Source organism: Cherax quadricarinatus, chromosome 74, assembly GCF_038502225.1.
Source record: "Cherax quadricarinatus isolate ZL_2023a chromosome 74, ASM3850222v1, whole genome shotgun sequence".
NCBI classification, from domain to species: Eukaryota; Metazoa; Arthropoda; class Malacostraca; order Decapoda; family Parastacidae; genus Cherax; species Cherax quadricarinatus.
In genome coordinates this window covers 3,550,424-3,568,790 of record NC_091365.1, presented here as the reverse complement: position 1 = coordinate 3,568,790, position 18,367 = coordinate 3,550,424, and the positions used below count along the sequence as shown (strand labels likewise).

The 18,367-nt window shown below is 39.9% G+C and overlaps 1 protein-coding gene across 2 annotated transcripts in view; it reads left to right on the top strand.

Moving 5' to 3' along the window:
- The window catches only part of ATPsynO (ATP synthase subunit O, mitochondrial), a 41,425-nt gene extending 24,000 nt beyond the window's left edge, over window positions 1–17,425 (top strand). For both annotated transcript variants that reach the window (XM_070100689.1, XM_070100690.1), the window contains 3 exons: window positions 2,427–2,559; window positions 6,470–6,582; window positions 16,840–17,425. In XM_070100689.1, the coding sequence (XP_069956790.1) occupies window positions 2,427–2,559; window positions 6,470–6,582; window positions 16,840–17,040 (447 nt within the window). In that variant the 3' untranslated portion in view covers window positions 17,041–17,425. The remainder of the gene's footprint in view (window positions 1–2,426; window positions 2,560–6,469; window positions 6,583–16,839) is intronic.
- The last annotated feature ends 942 nt before the right edge of the window (window positions 17,426–18,367 follow it).

Here is an 18,367-nt window from a genome sequence, read left to right as displayed (position 1 = left end):
GTCGTAGTGATCCAATAGTTGAGACAGAAAGGAGCGACCTGTTCTAAACCCATGTTGCTCTGGGTTGTGTAACTGATGGGTTTCTAGATGGGTGGTGATCTTGCTTCTTAGGACCCTTTCAAAGATTTTTATGATATGGGATGTTAGTGTTATCGGTCTGTAGTTCTTTGCTGTCGCTTTACTGCCCCCTTTGTAGAGTGGGGCTATGTCTGTTGTTTTTAGTAACTGTGGGACGACCCCCGTGTCCATGCTCCCTCTCCATAGGATGGAAAAGGCTCGTGATAGGGGCTTCTTGCAGTTCTTGATGAACACTGAGTTCCATGAGTCTGGCCCTGAGGCAGAGTGCATGGGCATGTCATTTATTGCCTGTTCGAAGTCATTTGGCGTCAGTATAACATTGGATAGGCTTGTGTTAACCAAATTCTGTGGCTCTCTCATAAAAAATTAATTTTGATCTTCGACTCTCAGTCTGGTTAGCAGCTTGCTAAAAACTGAGTCATATTGGGACTTGAGTAGCTCACTCATTTCCTTGCTGTCATCTGTGTAGGACCCATCTTGTTTAAGTAGGGGCCCAATACTGGACGTTGTTCTCGACTTTGATTTGGCATAGGAGAAGAAATACTTTGGGTTTCTTTCGATTTCATTTATGGCTTTTAGTTCTTCCCGCGATTCCTGACTCCTATAAGATTCTTTTAGCTTAAGTTCGATGCTTGCTATTTCTCTGACCAGTGTCTCCCTACGCATTTCAGATATATTGACCTCTTTTAGCCGCTCTGTTATTCTTTTCTATTTTCTTTCTAGTTCTTGTTCTTGTTTATTTCCTCTTATCTCCATGGGGAAGTGGAACAGAATTCTTCCTCCGTAAGCCATGCGTGTTGTAAGAGGCGACTAAAATGCCGAGAGCAAGGGGCTAGTAACCCCTTCTCCCGTATAAATTACTAAATTTAAAAGAGAAGCTTTCGTTTTTCTTTTTGGGCCACCCTGCCTTTGTGGGATATGGCCTGTGTGTGTGTGTGTGTGTGTGTGTGTGTGTGTGTGTGTGTGTGTGTGTGTGTGTGTGTGTGTGTGTGTGTGTGTGTGTGTATATATATATATATATATATATATATATATATATATATATATATATATATATATATTTATATATATATATATATATATATGGGAGTTGTCACAGCTGCTCTTTGCTGATGACACTGTGCTCTTGGGAGATTCTGAAGAGAAGTTGCAGAGATTGGTGGATGAATTTGGTAGGGTGTGCAAAAGAAGAAAATTAAAGGTGAATACAGGAAAGAGTAAGGTTATGAGGATAACAAAAAGATTAGGTGATGAAAGATTGAATATCAGATTGGAGGGAGAGAGTATGGAGGAGGTGAATGTATTCAGATATTTGGGAGTGGACGTGTCAGCGGATGGGTCTATGAAAGATGAGGTGAATCATAGAATTGATGAGGGAAAAAGAGTGAGTGGTGCACTTAGGAGTCTGTGGAGACAAAGAAGTTTGTCCTTGGAGGCAAAGAGGGGAATGTATGAGAGTATAGTTTTACCAACGCTCTTATATGGGTGTGAAGCATGGGTGATGAATGTTGCAGCGAGGAGAAGGCTGGAGGCAGTGGAGATGTCATGTCTGAGGGCAATGTGTGGTGTGAATATAATGCAGAGAATTCGTAGTTTGGAAGTTAGGAGGAGGTGCGGGATTACCAAAACTGTTGTCCAGAGGGCTGAGGAAGGGTTGTTGAGGTGGTTCGGACATGTAGAGAGAATGGAGCGAAACAGAATGACTTCAAGAGTGTATCAGTCTGTAGTGGAAGGAAGGCGGGGTAGGGGTCGGCCTAGGAAAGGTTGGAGAGAGGGGGTAAAGGAGGTTTTGTGTGCGAGGGGCTTGGACTTCCAGCAGGTATGCATGAGCGTGTTTGATAGGAGTGAATGGAGACAAATGGTTTTTAATACTTGATGTGCTGTTGGAGTGTGAGCAAAGTAACATTTATGAAGGGGTTCAGGGAAACCGGCAGGCCGGACTTGAGTCCTGGAGATGGGAAGTACAGTGCCTGCACTCTGAAGGAGGGGTGTTAATGTTGCAGTTTAAAAACTGTAGTGTAAAGCACCCTTCTGGCAAGACAGTGATGGAGTGAATGATGGTGAAAGTTTTTCTTTTTCGGGCCACCCTGCCTTTGTGGGAATCGGCCAGTGTGATAATAAAAAAAAATGTAGGCTATGGAAGAGAAAAGTTTTAAAACTGTGTGCTTAGTATCAACATTGCTTTTTCCATATTTTTTGACATGTACAGTATATACTTTTTACCTAGAAAAATAATTTAATTTTCATAAACATTTTCTTAGATACTGTTAAAACCTAGACTTGTTTGGTTTTTATTGCAATTTGTTGCAATTTTAGGCTTTTTTATTCTGTATCTTATTCGTTTTCAGGTCCTTTTGAAGACAGACTCCCAGTTTAAAGAGTTTCTCTTAAATCCCCTTCTTAGCAAGGAACTCAAGAAGCAAGCTCTTGATTCAGCATGTGCTAAAAAGAATGCCAGTCCCCTTACAGTAAACCTCTTCGGTAAGTAACATTTTATTTTATGGGTATACAAGGGTAATTAGTTGTTGGCTTGGCTAGCAAGATCACCAGTCTGCTGGCTCATTAAGACTATTATTATTTTGAATAGTTTTGTAAGACAATATTTGTGAGATTAGCACTTAATTTGCATTTCGAGTTAGTGCAGGAAACACTAAGGTTATAAGAGTGTAGGAATGGTGGTTTAGTAGCAGATCTAATAAAGTTAGTGCAGATAGTTTAACTTGTTCTCTCTCTCACACGCACGCACACACACACACACACACACACACACACACACACACACACACACACACACACACACACACACACACACACACACACACACACACACACACACACACACACACCCACCCATAGTTAGTGTTTTCAATACAGTGGACCCTTCCTTTTCGTCTTTAATTTGTTTCAGAGAGTCTGATGAAATAATGTAAATTCAATTATCCATTCCAGCCACCCAAAAGTATTAATAAAAAATAATTTTTTATACATTAAATATAGATTTACATACAGAAAAGAATGAGAAATCAAGTATAAAATAATAATAACATGACACTTACCTTTATTGAAGACTCTTGGTGTATGGTAGACAGGAAGGAAGAGAGGGAGAAGTCAATATTGTTTGGAAGGTGAATCCCCTTCCATAAAGACTTTAGGTAAGAAGTCCTTATCCAGGGTTCCTTCCCTTCTTTGTTTTTTAATGGCACTAGGACCAGCTAGTCACTGTACCCCTGTCACACAAAATATTGTTGCAGAGAGCTCTGTTTCTGGCATCTCTTTAAAATTTGCCTAAAATGGGACATGGCATTGTCATTGTACATGTTGTCAACATGGTTTGCAACAGCTTTGTTAGGGTGATGTTTCTCCACAAATGTTTGCACCCTACTCCACATTGCACAAATCTCCTTAATCTCTGAAGAAGGCACCTCAGCTGTGCTCTGTTGCTGTTGCAGATGAAGCTCCTGCAGCTCTTCAGTGGTTAGCTCGTCCACATCCTCGCCAATCACATCCAACCCCATGGAATTCCCCTATGCCACAATACATTCCACAACAAGTGTAGGGTCGACAGGGTCAGCCCCAAACCCTTCAAAATCCCTCTCTTGGACACATTCTGGCTACAATTTTCTGCAAGCAGAGTTCCTCGTCCTGGAAGTCACTCCCTGCCAAACCTTATCTATAAGGCCTGTTCAATTGAGGATAGTGAAGTGATCTTTCCAGAACTCTCTTTGGGTCAATTGAGTGTCTGAGGTCACATCAAAGCTCCTTTGAAACATTGCTTTGGTGTAGAGTTTTGTGAAGTTCGAAATGATTTGCTGGTCCATGGGCTGGATGAGAGGAGTGGTATTAGGGGCCAAGAACTTCACTATGATGAACTTAAACTCCTCCACCAATTGGTCATCCAGGTCTGGAGGATGACCAGAAGCATTGTCCATTGCCAGGAGGCACTTGAGTGGCAATTTATTTTCCAGGAGGGATTTCTTCACACTTGGGCCAAACACTTCATTGAACCAATCAAGGAAAATTTCCCTCATGACCCATGCCTTACTGTTAGCCTTCCACATCACACAATTTACTCTTGGCGACACACTGTTTCTTGACCACTCTGGGATTTTCAGAGTGATACGCTAGTAAAGGCTTCACTTTTAAATCCCCACTAGCATTACCACAAAGCAAGAGAGTTAGCCTGTCTTTTTCATAGGCTTGTGTCCTGGCAGTGCCTTTTCCTCCTGCATGATGTAGGTCCTCTTTGGCATTTTCTTCCGAAAGAGGCCTGTTTCATCACAATTGAACTCCTTGAATTCATGTGGGAATTTTCAGCCACATGTTTATCTGAAATTGCTACTTCACCATGCCTTACAACACTGTGTATGCCACTACGCTTCTTGAATTTTTCGAACCAGCCTTTGCTGCCCTTAAATTCACTAACATCAGCACTCGTTCAAGGCACAATACTATCTCCTGCTAATTGTTTCTCGTTGATCCACACTAACAACAATTTCTCGACATCTTCCAGTGTTTGTGATCTCTGTTTTGTTATCACTTTTACCCCTTTCACAACATCAGCTTCCTTGATTTTGTTCTTCGTTACGATGGAACTGATGGTTGATGAAGGCTTGCCATACATCCTCATGATGTCGTTCACACGTAAGCCGCGTTCATATTTTTCAATGATTTTCTTTAATTTTATCGTGTTTGTCACCTTCCTTACCAAAGGACTGGCACTATTTGCTTTGTTTGGGCCAATGGTGGCTTATTTAGCAGTCACACAGAATAAACAAGTGCAAGAAACAACGAATTGTTACGAAATAATTCCTATGAGCTCGCAGGGTAATGTTCACTCGCCCATAAACAAAGTGACACTGCCTTCTCAGAATGCGTGTGTGGGAGGTTGTGTGCGGTACTCAATTACTAAAAAGCCTAAAAGAAAATTTTGAAATGGGTGTTTGTGCACGAGTGTTAATGTGGTAAATGAGAAATGTTTTAGCAGTAAGTGAAGCAAAAATAAAAGGGATAGGAGAGAGGAGTAAATGGGATGGAGTCCGATATATCTGAGAGAATTGGAGCTAAGAAAGGAGTTTAGCTGGAGGGTGTTCCCTCATGAAGTCAGGGATCTGTTGGCAATTCCCCTTACGTTTGATGGGAGAATAAAGAGGGGATGTGAGAAATGGGCTAAAGCCCGACCCAGGGCCAGGCTCCACGAGTAGAAAAACTATCAAAACTCGTCAAAGGTAAAGGTAAGGTTGTGCTTATGTACATAGCTTAGCTGAAAGAGCTAAGCTATGTACATAAGCACATAGGACTGCATTATTTAGTTTTTCCCAAAATATGGGGGGGGGGGAGTATTTTTGGACTTGGAGAACAAGTTTTAGGTTGGAGGTCTGGACCCCAAAATGGTTGAAAAGGAAGTACAGTGGACCCCCGCATAACGATTACCTCCGAATGTGACCAATTATGTAAGTGTATTTATGTAAGTGCGTTTGTATGTGTATGTTTGGGGGTCTGAAATGGACTAATCTACTTCACAATATTTCTTATGGGAACAAATTCGGTCAGTACTGGCACCTGAACATACTTCTGGAGTGAAAAAATATCGTTAACCGGGGGTCCACTGTATTATAAAAGGTTATATAGTAACTAAGGATTTCCCCTTCAAAGATGATGTAACGTTTGGGTGGAACATATTACAAATTTGCTTTAAATTTACTTAAAATTCTTTTTATTGTGATTATGATGTGTGATGACTGAACATCATTTGTTGAGATGCTCAGACACTCGAGTCCATGAGAAGTCTTCAAGTGTTTGGCAACACTTGTAGACATCTCATGGACTTGAAGGATGCTAACTAGTCATCAGGAAGTTGGCTCATTGTAACAGATGGTGTGTAGTCATCACTTGTCACTACCAGGAACATCATAACTTAGAATACGGAGTTTCATCATATCCAAAATACTAGCACTATGTATTGCATTCAAGCAAAACACAGCCATTACTTAGCCCCTTTCCTTCCTGTCCTCAACATATCCAGCAGTACTTCTCATGTGGTTAGCAAAATGTATCCTCAGTAAATGTCTTGATAATTACATAAGTATCTTTCTCTTATACAGTATACAGTTTGTCATGACAGTAGTAAATTGGTAGTGATAGCAAAATTAAGACACCTAAAAACTGGTGATTAATGATAGCAACTTTTGATAGTAAAACCACTGAATATCAAAATGGTTTTACTAGAATTGTAAATCATAAAATTTGACTATACATGCTTGATGTTATCTTTGTGCATATAGAGAGAAAAGCAGATATGTCAGAGTTGCTGGTTGTAGAATAATCCTGTTATAACCTTCATTGGAAGCTTTGCACTTTTAAGTATTATTGCTGTAAATACCTTTTTAAACAGGTGCTCTTGCTGAAAATGGCCGAATGTCAAATATAGAGGGTGTTGTTGCTGCATTTGCAACTATAATGGCAGCAGTTAGAGGAGAAATCCTGTGTGAAGTCACTACTGCTAAGGTGAGCTTTAGCCCTTTATCCTTAACCCTTAAACTGTCCAAACGTAGATCTACGTTTGCACCACTAGTGCTCTGAACGTAGGTCTACTTTTTTTTTTTTTGTATTTGAAAGCATGTAAAAAAAAAAAATGTAGATCTATGTTCGTAGCGCTAGTGGTGCAAACGTAGATCTACGTTTGGACAGTTTAAAGGTTAAGATACTTTACTATTATTAATGCAGAATATTAAAAGATTTTAATCTGCAGATGGAAAACTGCTGTACTTCTACCAAGATGTTCTCTACATTTTTCGCCCTTTTCAGTAACTATTACCATACTTGCATTTTGTTATTCTATCACTGATTTAATATCTGTGATTGTTGTATTGCACCCATCAAACAATGTGACTAGCACAGGAAATTCAAGGCAAATTTGTCTTATTTTTTTAACCTGCTCAGTTCTCCCTATTCATAGATTACCTGTAGATGGTCCTAGGGGTCATGTTCCCTACAACCTAATCTGAAACCAGGCATACTGGTTGATGGTCTCGTCAGTCAGGCATTTAGTTCAATGTAGTGGTGGATTATATCACTTGGAGTCTACCTGGAAGGTGTTCTGGGGCCTAACACCCCTACAGCACAGCCCATGACCAGACCTCATGGTGGATCAAGGCCTGATCGACCAGGCTGTTACTGCCGGCTGCACGCAATCCAACATGCGAACCACAACCCGGCTGGTTAGGTACTGACTCCGTGCAGCTTCCTCTTGAAGACAGCTAGGGGTCTACTGGTAATCCCGCTTATGTATGTTTGGAGGCAGTTGAACAGTCTTGGGGTCCCTGACACTTACTGTGTTCTTAGTGTACTCACGGCACCCCGTTTTTCACTGGGGGGATGTTGCACCACCTGCCGAGTCTTTTGCTTTTGTCAGGCGTGATTTCTGTGTGCAGATTTGGGAATAGACCCTCTTGGGTTTTCCAGGTGTAAATTATGATGCATCTTTCTCACTTGCTTTCAAAGGAGTACTGGTCAAGGGACTTCAAATGGTCCCAGTAGTTAGAAAAAAGAAATTTGGCAAAATAACTGTACAAAATGCAAGCAAAACACAAGAGAAAGGCTTCCATGGCGAGGTAAACAGTGCAATGTGCCAAGTTTTTGTTTTTGTTTGTTGTTTTTGTTGTTTTTGTTTTTGTTGTTTTTGTTTTTGTTGTTGTTTTTGTTTTTGTTTTTGTTTTTGTTGTTGTTTTTGTTGTTGTTTTTGTTGTTTTTGTTTTTGTTGTTTTTGTTGTTTTTGTTGTTTTTGTTTTTGTTTGTTGTTTTTGTTGTTTTTGTTTTTGTTTTTGTTGTTTTTGTTGTTGTTTTTGTTGTTTAGGGAACTGGAGCACAGATCCAATTCCCTAGATCAAGAGCTCCTCACCAGAATCAAGGTTTCTTGATGCTGGTGAGGGGCTCTTGATCTAAGGAATTGGATCTGTGCTCCAGTTCTCTTAATTAATAACGATAATAATTATTATAATAGTGAGGAGCTTCAGAATGCCGCCACTAGTTGGCGCAGCGAATGCCATGACATCTGCTGAGCAGTGCAGTGTTTTCCCTCGCTGTGGAAGCATTTTTCTCATGGTTTGGTTGCATTTTGTACAGTTATTTTGCTAAATTTCTTTTTTCTAACCCTGGGTCCTAAGAAGGTAAGTGCAAAGGACAGTGCTGAGAAGTGTAGCAAGTTAAGCGATTAAGTGATTGAAAAAGGGCAAAACGAAACTAACTCCTCCAATGATGATGTTGGGGTTTATAGAGCCACTGACAGCATACTTTGCTCTGCCTATCTTCCACCCTCAACCTTTGCCACCATCTCTTCTCCAAGGTACGTAAATATGTATGTACACTTTATCAAACCAGTTTATTTCATCACATTCTCTATTATGTTTTTTTTTTTTTTTTTTTTTTTTTTTTTTTTTTTTTTTTTTTTTTTTTTTTTTTTTTTTCAACAAGTCGGCCGTCTCCCTCCGAGGCAGGGTGACCCAAAAAAGAAAGAAAATCCCCAAAAAGAAAATACTTTCATCATCATTCAACACTTTCACCACACTCGCACATTATCACTGTTTTTGCAGAGGTGCTCAGAATACAACAGTCTAGAAGCATACACATATAAAGATTCACAACATATCCCTCCAAACTGCCAATATCCCAAACCCCTCCTTTAAAGTGCAGGCATTGTACTTCCCATTTCCAGGACTCAAGTCCGACTATATGAAAATAACCGGTTTCCCTGAATCCCTTCACTAAATATTACCCTGCTCACACTCCAACAGATTGTCAGGTCCCAAGTACCATTCGTCTCCATTCACTCCTATCTAACACGCTCACGCACGCTTGCTGGAAGTCCAAGCTCCTTGCCCACAAAACCTCCTTTACCCCCTCTCTCCAACCCTTTCGAGGACGACCCCTACCCCGCCTTCCTTCCCCTATAGATTTATATGCTTTCCATGTCATTCTACTTTGATCCATTCTCTCTAAATGACCAAACCACCTCAACAACCCCTCTTCTGCCCTCTGACTAATACTTTTATTAACTCCACACCTTCTCCTAATTTCCACACTCCGAATTTTCTGCATAATATTTACACCACACATTGCCCTTAAACAGGACATCTCCACTGCCTCCAACCGTCTCCTCGCTGCTGCATTTACCACCCAAGCTTCACACCCATATAAGAGTGTTGGTACTACTATACTTTCATACATTCCCTTCTTTGCCTCCATAGATAACGTTTTTTGACTCCACATATACCTCAACGCACCACTCACCTTTTTTCCCTCATCAATTCTATGATTAACCTCATCCTTCATAAATCCATCCGCCGACACGTCAACTCCCAAGTATCTGAAAACATTCACTTCTTCCATACTCCTCCTCCCCAATTTGATATCCAATTTTTCTTTATCTAAATCATTTGACACCCTCATCACCTTACTCTTTTCTATGTTCACTTTCAACTTTCTACCTTTACACACATTCCCAAACTCATCCACTAACCTTTGCAATTTTTCTTTAGAATCTCCCATAAGCACAGTATCATCAGCAAAAAGTAACTGTGTCAATTCCCATTTTGAATTTGATTCCCCAAAATTTAATCCCACCCCTCTCCCGAACACCCTAGCATTTACTTCCTTTACAACCCCATCTATAAATATATTAAACAACCATGGTGACATTACACATCCCTGTCTAAGACCTACTTTTACTTCTCCCTTACACACCCCTGAGCCTCACTATCCTCATAAAAACTCTTTACAGCATTTAATAACTTACCACCTATTCCATATACAGTGGACCCCCGGTTAACGATTTTAATCCGTGCAAGAGGGCTCATCGTTATGCGAAATAATCGTTATGCGAATCAATTTTCTCCATAAGAAATAATGGAAATAAAATTAATCCGTGCAAGACGCCCAAAAGTATGAAAAAATTTTTTTTTTACCACATGAAATGTTAATTTTAATACACACAAACTGAAAAAGGCATGCACAATTACATGACACTTACTTTTATTGAAGATCTGGTGATGATTGATGGGATGGGAGGAGGGGAGAGCATTATCTTCTTACTGTTTAGAAGGGGAATCCCCTTCCATTAGGACTTGAGGTAGCAAGTCCTTTTCTGGGAATTGTCATTGAAATAGTCACAAGCACGGCTTGCAACAGCTGTAGTCTTTCCTTAATCCTCTCTCTTTCTACACACCCTAACCTGAGCCTCACTATCCTCATAAAAACCGCGGAGGCTCTTTACAGCATTTAATAACTTACCACCTATTCCATATACTTGCAACATCTGCCACATTGCTCCTCTATCCACTCTATCATATGCCTTTTCTAAATCCATAAATGCAATAAAAACTTCCCTACCTTTATCTAAATACTGTTCACATATATGCTTCAATGTAAACACTTGATCTACACATCCCCTACCCACTCTGAAACCTCCTTGCTCATCCGCAATCCTACATTCTGTCTTACCTCTAATTCTTTCAATTATAACCCTACCGTACACTTTTCCTGGTATACTCAGTAAGCTTATTCCTCTATAATTTTTACAGTCTCTTTTGTCCCCTTTCCCTTTATATAAAGGGACTATACATGCTCTCCGCCAATCCCTAGGTACCTTCCCCTCTTTCATACATTTATTAAACAAAAGTACCAACCACTCCAACACTATATCCCCCCTGCTTTTAACATTTCTGTCATGATCCCATCAGTTCCAGCTGCTTTACCCCCTTTCATTTTACGTAATGCCTCACGTACCTCCCCCACACTTACATTCTGCTCTTCTTCACTCCTAAAAGATGGTATACCTCCCTGACCAGTGCATGAAATTACTGCTTCTGTTTCTTCCTTAACATTTAAAAGTTCCTCAAAATATTCTCGCCATCTACCCAATACCTCCATCTCCCATCTACTAACTCCCCTACTCTGTTTTTAACTGACAAATCCATATTTTCCCTAGGCTTTCTTAACTTGTTTAACTCACTCCAAAATTTTTTCTTATTTTCATTAAATTTTTTTGACAGTGCCTCTCCCACTCTATCATCTGCTCTCCTTTTGCACTCTCTCACCACTCTCTTTACCTTTCTTTTACTCTCCATATACTCTGCTCTTCTTATAACACTTCTGCTTTGTAAAAACCTCTCATAAGCTACCTTTTTCTCTTTTATCACACCCTTTACTTCATCATTCCACCAATCACTCCTCTTTCCTCCTGCTCCCACCCTCCTATAACCACAAACTTCTGCCCCACATTCTAATACTGCATTTTTAAAACTATTCCAACCCTCTTCAACCCCCCCACTACTCATCTTTGCACTAGCCCACCTTTCTGCCAATAGTTGCTTATATCTCACCCGAACTTCCTCCTCCCTTAGTTTATACACTTTCACCTCCCTCTTACTTGTTGTTGCCACCTTCCTCTTTTCCCATCTACCTCTTACTCTAACTGTAGCTACAACTAAATAATGATCCGATATATCAGTTGCCCCTCTATAAACATGTACATCCTGGAGCCTACCCATCAACCTTTTATCCACCAATACATAATCTAATAAACTACTTTCATTACGTGCTACATCATACCTTGTATATTTATTTATCCTCTTTTTCATAAAATATGTATTACTTATTACCAAATTTCTTTCTACACATAGCTCAATTAAAGGCTCCCCATTTACATTTACCCCTGGCACCCCAAATTTACCTACTACTCCCTCCATAACATTTTTACCCACTTTAGCATTGAAATCCCCAACCACCATTACTCTCACACTTGATTCAAAACTCCCCACACATTCACTCAACATTTCCCAAAATCTCTCTCTCTCCTCTACACTTCTCTCTTCTCCAGGTGCATACATGCTTATTATAACCCACTTTTCACATCCAATCTTTATTTTACTCCACATAATCCTTGAATTAATACATTTATAGTCCCTCTTTTCCTGCCATAGCTTATCCTTCAACATTATTGCTACTCCTTCTTTAGCTCTAACTCTATTTGAAACCCCTGACCTAATCCCATTTATTCCTCTCCACTGAAACTCTCCCACCCCCTTCAGCTTTGTTTCACTTAAAGCCAGGACATCCAGCTTCTTCTCATTCATAACATCCACAATCATCTCTTTCTTATCATCTGCACAACATCCACGCACATTCAGACTTCCCACTTTGACAATTTTCTTCTTCTTATTCTTTTTAGTAATCTTTACAGGAAAAGGGGTTACTAGCCCATTGTTCCCAGCATTTTAGTTGACTTTTACAACACGCATGGCTGACGGAGGAAAGATTCTTATTCCACTTCCCCATGGATATAAAAGGAAAATTAATAAGACCAAGAACTATTAAGATAAAATCAAAGAAAACTCAGATGAGTGTGTATAAATAAATGTGTACATGTATGTGTAGTGTGACCTAAGTGTAAGTAGAAGTAGCAAGACATGCCTGTAATCTTGCATATTTATGAGACAGACAAAAGACATCAGCAATCCTACCATCATGTAAAACAATCACAGGCTTTCGTTTTACACTCACTTGGCAGGACGGTAGTACCTCCCTGGGTGGTTGCTGTCTACCAACCTACTACCTACTATTATGTTTATATACAATATTTCTTATTTATAAATACGTTGTTCCAGTGTTTTCCATATGAAACTAGTGATCTAGTGCAGTTAGCCACACAAACACTCATTTTCAGAAGGGGGAAGAATGGAAAGATATGGTCAGTGCGGGAGTGGGAGTAGCGGGCAGCCACCACTTGCCATATTATGGCCTGTTTTATTCATTCTATGTTATATTGTTTATTATGTCATATTAAATCAGTTGTGATAGAAAAATAAACTGTAGAGTTGATATAAGTGTTATATTGAAGTATTTTGTCCTGCCTCCTGAAAGCAGGAATTCTGCTGGAACGGATTAATGGCATTTCAGTTAATTTAAACGAGGAAAACTGATTTGACATACAGTAGGGACCCCAATTATACGGCAGGTTAGGTTCTGGGCTACTGCTGTAAAGCGGAAATTGCCGTAAAGTGGAACACCCTTTTTTTCTGCTTAAAATGCATATAAATACTTGATAACAAGTCTACACTAACATATATTAAGTTAGCACTAGAACTAGGCATTAAGAAACAAAAAAGTAAAATACACATATAGTACGCTCATTACTTACCTTAAAATATTTGTAGTCTTAATCTAGGGTGAGACGAGTAGTATTTCTTTCTTTCAACACATCGGCCGTATCCCATCGAGGCGAGGTGGCCCAAAAGGAAAAACGAAAGTTTCTTCTTTTACATTTAGTAATATATATACAGGAGAAGGGGTTACTAGCCCCTTGCTCCTGGCATTTTAGTCGCCTCTTACAACACGCATGGCTTATGGAGGAAGAATTCTGATCCACTTTCCCATGGAGATAGGAAATAGACAAGAACAAGAACTAGAAAGAAAATAGAAGAAAACCCTGAGGGGTATGTATATATATGCTTGTACATGTATGTGAAGTGTGACCTAAGTGTAAGTAGATGTAGCAAGACTTACCTGAAATCTTGCATGTTTATGAGATAGAAAAAGGGACACCAGCAATCCTACCATCATGTAAAACAATTACAGGCTTTCATTTTACACTCACTCGGCAGGACGGTAATACCTCCCTGGGCAGTTGCTGTCTACCAACCTACTACCTAAATGAGTAGTATTTATTGTAAGAAATCAAATATGGTATATATGGTAGCCAGCCAGGCTACCATACCAGGCCAACCCACCCACACATAATATTCTATGACATTTAAGCATTCCAGAGCAATAAAATGCATATACAGTTCACTCATTACTTAACCTTAAAATATTTGTAGTCTTAATGTTGGGTCAGAGGTGAATAAACGAGATAAAAAAATGAATAAACGAGAGAGAGAGAGAGAGAGAGAGAGAGAGAGAGAGAGAGAGAGAGAGAGAAAATGAGAGAGAAAATGAGAGAGAGAGAGAGAGAGAGAAAATGAGAGAGAGAGAGAGAGAAAATGAGAGAGAGAGAAAATGAGAGAGAAAATGAGAGAGAGAGAAAATGAGAGAGAGAGAAAATGAGAGAGAGAGAAAATGAGAGAGAAAATGAGAGAGAAAATGAGAGAGAGAGAGAGAGAGAGAGAGAGAGAGAGAGAGAGAGAGAGAGAGAGAGAGAGAGAAAATGAGAGAGAGAGAGAAAATGAGAGAGAGAGAGAGAAAATGAGAGAGAGAGAGAGAGAGAATGAGAGAGAGAATGAGAGAGAAAATGAGAGAGAAAATGAGAGAGAAAATGAGAGAGAGAGAGAGAAAATGAGAGAAAATGAGAGAGAGAGAGAGAAAATGAGAGAGAAAATGAGAGAGAGAGAGAGAATGAGAGAGAATGAGAGAGAGAGAGAGAGAATGAGAGAGAGAGAGAGAATGAGAGAGAGAGAGAGAATGAGAGAGAGAATGAGAGAGAGAGAGAATGAGAGAGAGAATGAGAGAGAGATTGAGAGAGAAAATGAGAGAGAGAAAATGAGAGAGAAAATGAGAGAGAAAATGAGAGAGAGAGAAAATGAGAGAGAAAATGAGAGAGAGAATGAGAGAGAGAGAGAGAGAGAATGAGAGAGAGAATGAGAGAGAGAGAGAGAGAATGAGAGAGAGAGAATGAGAGAGAGAGAATGAGAGAGAGAGAGAGAATGAGAGATGGAGAATGAGAGATGGAGAATGAGAGATGGAGAATGAGAGATGGAGAATGAGAGATGGAGAATGAGAGATGGAGAATGAGAGATGGAGAATGAGAGATGGAGAATGAGAGAGAGAGAGAGAATGAGAGAGAGAGAATGAGAGAGAGAGAGAGAATGAGAGAGAGAGAATGAGAGAGAATGAGAGAGAGAGAGAGAATGAGAGGGAGAATGAGAGAGAGAGAATGAGAGGGAGAATGAGAGAGAGAGAATGAGAGAGAGAGAATGAGAGAGAGAGAGAGAATGAGAGAGAGAGAGAGAGAGAGAATGAGAGAGAGAGAGAGAGATAATGAGAGAGAGAGAGAGAGAATGAGAGAGAGAGAATGAGAGAGAGAGAGAGAGAGAATACGTACATGAGGGAGGACAGGTGCTGAGTTATGTAAACAAACCAGGCGAATGCAAGTTTTGTAAACAAACCAGGTGTACACGTCTGGTTTGTGTACAAGTTACGTTATGTACAACTGTATACGACATTTAATGAGACTCGGTGATTATTATTATTATCATCATTAATATGGTGTCTCGAGACATAAGACACTCTTAGTGATTTTAATGTTTACCTGCATGCTAACATAATGTGTAAGTTTATTTAGGTACAGGTAGTATACATAATTATCAGAGTATATATAAAATGTGAAATAACTTTTAAAAACACTTAAAATTTTGGAGTTTCCAGACATAATGGAGAAACTTAGTGCTTATGGATCTCACAGAATGTAAACAAACTGGGTGGGGCACAGTGACCGTATTAGAAAGTCAGGTGGGGGAGCCGTATAGAGAGTTTTGGTCATAATTTGAAATGACCGTATTAGCAGAACACCGTAAAGCGAAACGCTGTAGCCGTAAAGTGGGGCCCTACTGTACAAGCAAATTGAGTTACGAGCTAGGTCACGGAACAGATTAAGCTCATAAGTCGAGCTTCCACTGTATATTTGCAAACACAAATGTCATATTGCTTGTTTGTTGGGGGCTTTATTTGTTGGCACTAATATTTGTTTTTGAGTGGGGGGGCCACTGGCTAGGCCTCCATTCCAACAAGGCTTCGAGGAGGTGGAGTATTTTTATCATTTCCTGCCGATGTTTTCCTCTTGGCACTAAAAAATCTTTTTATTGAATGATTGTAGCTACCATGGTTTATTTCCCAAGATTTTTAGGATCTGTATCTTCTTATCCCTTTTCAAATAGTGTGCCTGGCAATGTGTGTTGTAACATTGCCTTTCATGAACTGATAACACATTTCAGGGTGAAAAAGTTCACAGGAAGAAGAATGACACTCCTTTAGTCATTAGGTCATGGCATTTTTTTTTGGATTGTCAGAATTGCATGCCTACAGATATCCTAGCATAGATTCTGCACAAATTTATTTTCTGTTTACTACACACAACCCTCTACATAGTCCTTTACCTTTTTTTCCTTCCATGTGTTACCATTATGGTAACATTTATGTCACTTATTTTTTTTTTCTGTTTCTCAAGCCACTTGTGCTCTATAAGTGTCAAAGGGCTCTTGATCCAAAAAATTGGAGCTTCTTTCCCCAGATCAGTCTGATAACTGTTTCCACAAGGCACTATAACCAATATTTAGTGTTTCCATGTGGTATTAACCCAGTATTCCAGTGGGCTTCTGAAAACAAGTTCAATAAGAAGAAATTTCAGTTATTCCCTTACGGAAAAATTGAGGAAATACAAACTAGAATGGAGTATAAAGCCAAATTTAACTACACGCTAGAGTGGAAAACTAATGTGAAAGATTTCGTGATAATATCAGAGGATCTTGCATCAAGGATCACCATCTTTGATGGAAATTCCCTCTGAGTTTTTAACAAATACTCACCTGTTACACCAACAATGATGTTAATTTTACACCTTCACTAACCCTTAATTCCATTAACCCCTCTTATAACTTGAAACACACACATGCTAAATGACCCATTCAGGTTTGGCATTTTTTTTTATTTATATGCTTTATCCATAAACAGTATTAAAGTTGGTCTGGTTAAAATTGCTGATGTTTTATTTTTCAGGCATTAGATGCTGCTATGAAGAATGAGCTAGAGTCATCCCTTAAAGCATTCTTGCAGCCAGGCGAGAGCCTTCAGTTGAGCTTGAAGGTTGATCCATCAATTATTGGAGGCATGTTAGTTTCGGTTGGTGATAAGTACATAGACATGTCCATGGCTTCAAAGATCAACAGGTTTACTTCTCTCCTCCAGGAAGCTGTGTAGGTTGTGTTAATATTACTTATGTAGATATGTATGCCTCTTTAGGATGGTTCTGGGGATCAACACCCGTATTACCTGGTCTCAAACCAGGTCTTCTAAATTTGAAAATAAATACAGTGGGACTAAGAACCATTAAGAAATACAGGAAAATGGCAATTTTTAGATTTATCAGTCAGCTTACATGTTGAGATGGTTATGATTATAAAAATATGCCAGAGTACAAAACAGTTAACAGCTTTGTTTTACACTTGCAATAAGATGGTAGTATGTCCCTTTGTGAGTGTTTTACAATAATAATAATAATAATAATATAAAGTTGATTTTTCTTCACTGCTACACTGTGTACAAAAATATACTGCATGTATCTGTAAATTAAAGCTGGTAGAAAGGCTTTTTATTTACCTCTTGGACTTATTGGAAGCTATATTTTATCTTTAGTATTGACCCTTATGGGTTTAAGTGCTTAGTTATTGACCTCTGCATATCTCTTTAGGACATCCCACTCTGTAGCACTATATGACCCTTTTGGGTTTAGTGCTTAGTTTTATTATTATTATGATTATTATTTTTATCCTCTTCAAAGGGGTTCCTTGCTGTAGTCCTCTTCAAGGGGGGCTCCTTGGTGTGGTGAAGAGGCTCTTGGTCTGAGGAATTAGCCCTGTCGGTCTTCTTCCTCAGACCGAACCTAATTACCCCCCATTCTCCCCTCCCCTATCCCATCCTCCCCAGCCTCCCCTTTTTCCATTCCTCCTCCTCCTCCTCACCCCTCCCTTTTGCCCTTCCTCTTTTTGGCCTTTGGGATTTCTCCCACAGGCGCGCTAGTTCCTAGGTAGGGGAAAGGACACCGGGGTCCATCCCATTCCGTTGAGGTTCTTGGCGGTGGCGTAGTTTGCCATGGAATCTGGATTGCCTGGGGATGTCCCGATCCCTCTCCGGTATCCCGGAGTAGCTTTGGGTGTCTTTCGGGTGACGGGTGTATCTCTGGAAGCCACCTTTCGGATTCCGGGGGTGGTGGCCGAAGGAGGTATGCTTTGTGGCGGATATAGGGCCGCCCTCTCTTTTGTCCACCGAGGTAGCTCGGCAGATGTGAGGTTGCTATCCCGGATTGCTGGTTTACTGGCATGAAGGGTAGGGTATGGCACGGGTTCCATGCTGCATCTGCGCTACTAGCGGTGTTGAGGTCCTCTTGGGCGCGGAGGGAGATTTCCGGCCCTTTCATTCCTCCTGGGAACTATTCCTCCCCGCTCCCCCCTTTTTTTATTCTTTTTTTTTTATTTTTATTTTATTTTCTTTTTTTTTTTCTTAAAAACAAAAAGCAAAGGAGTAACCT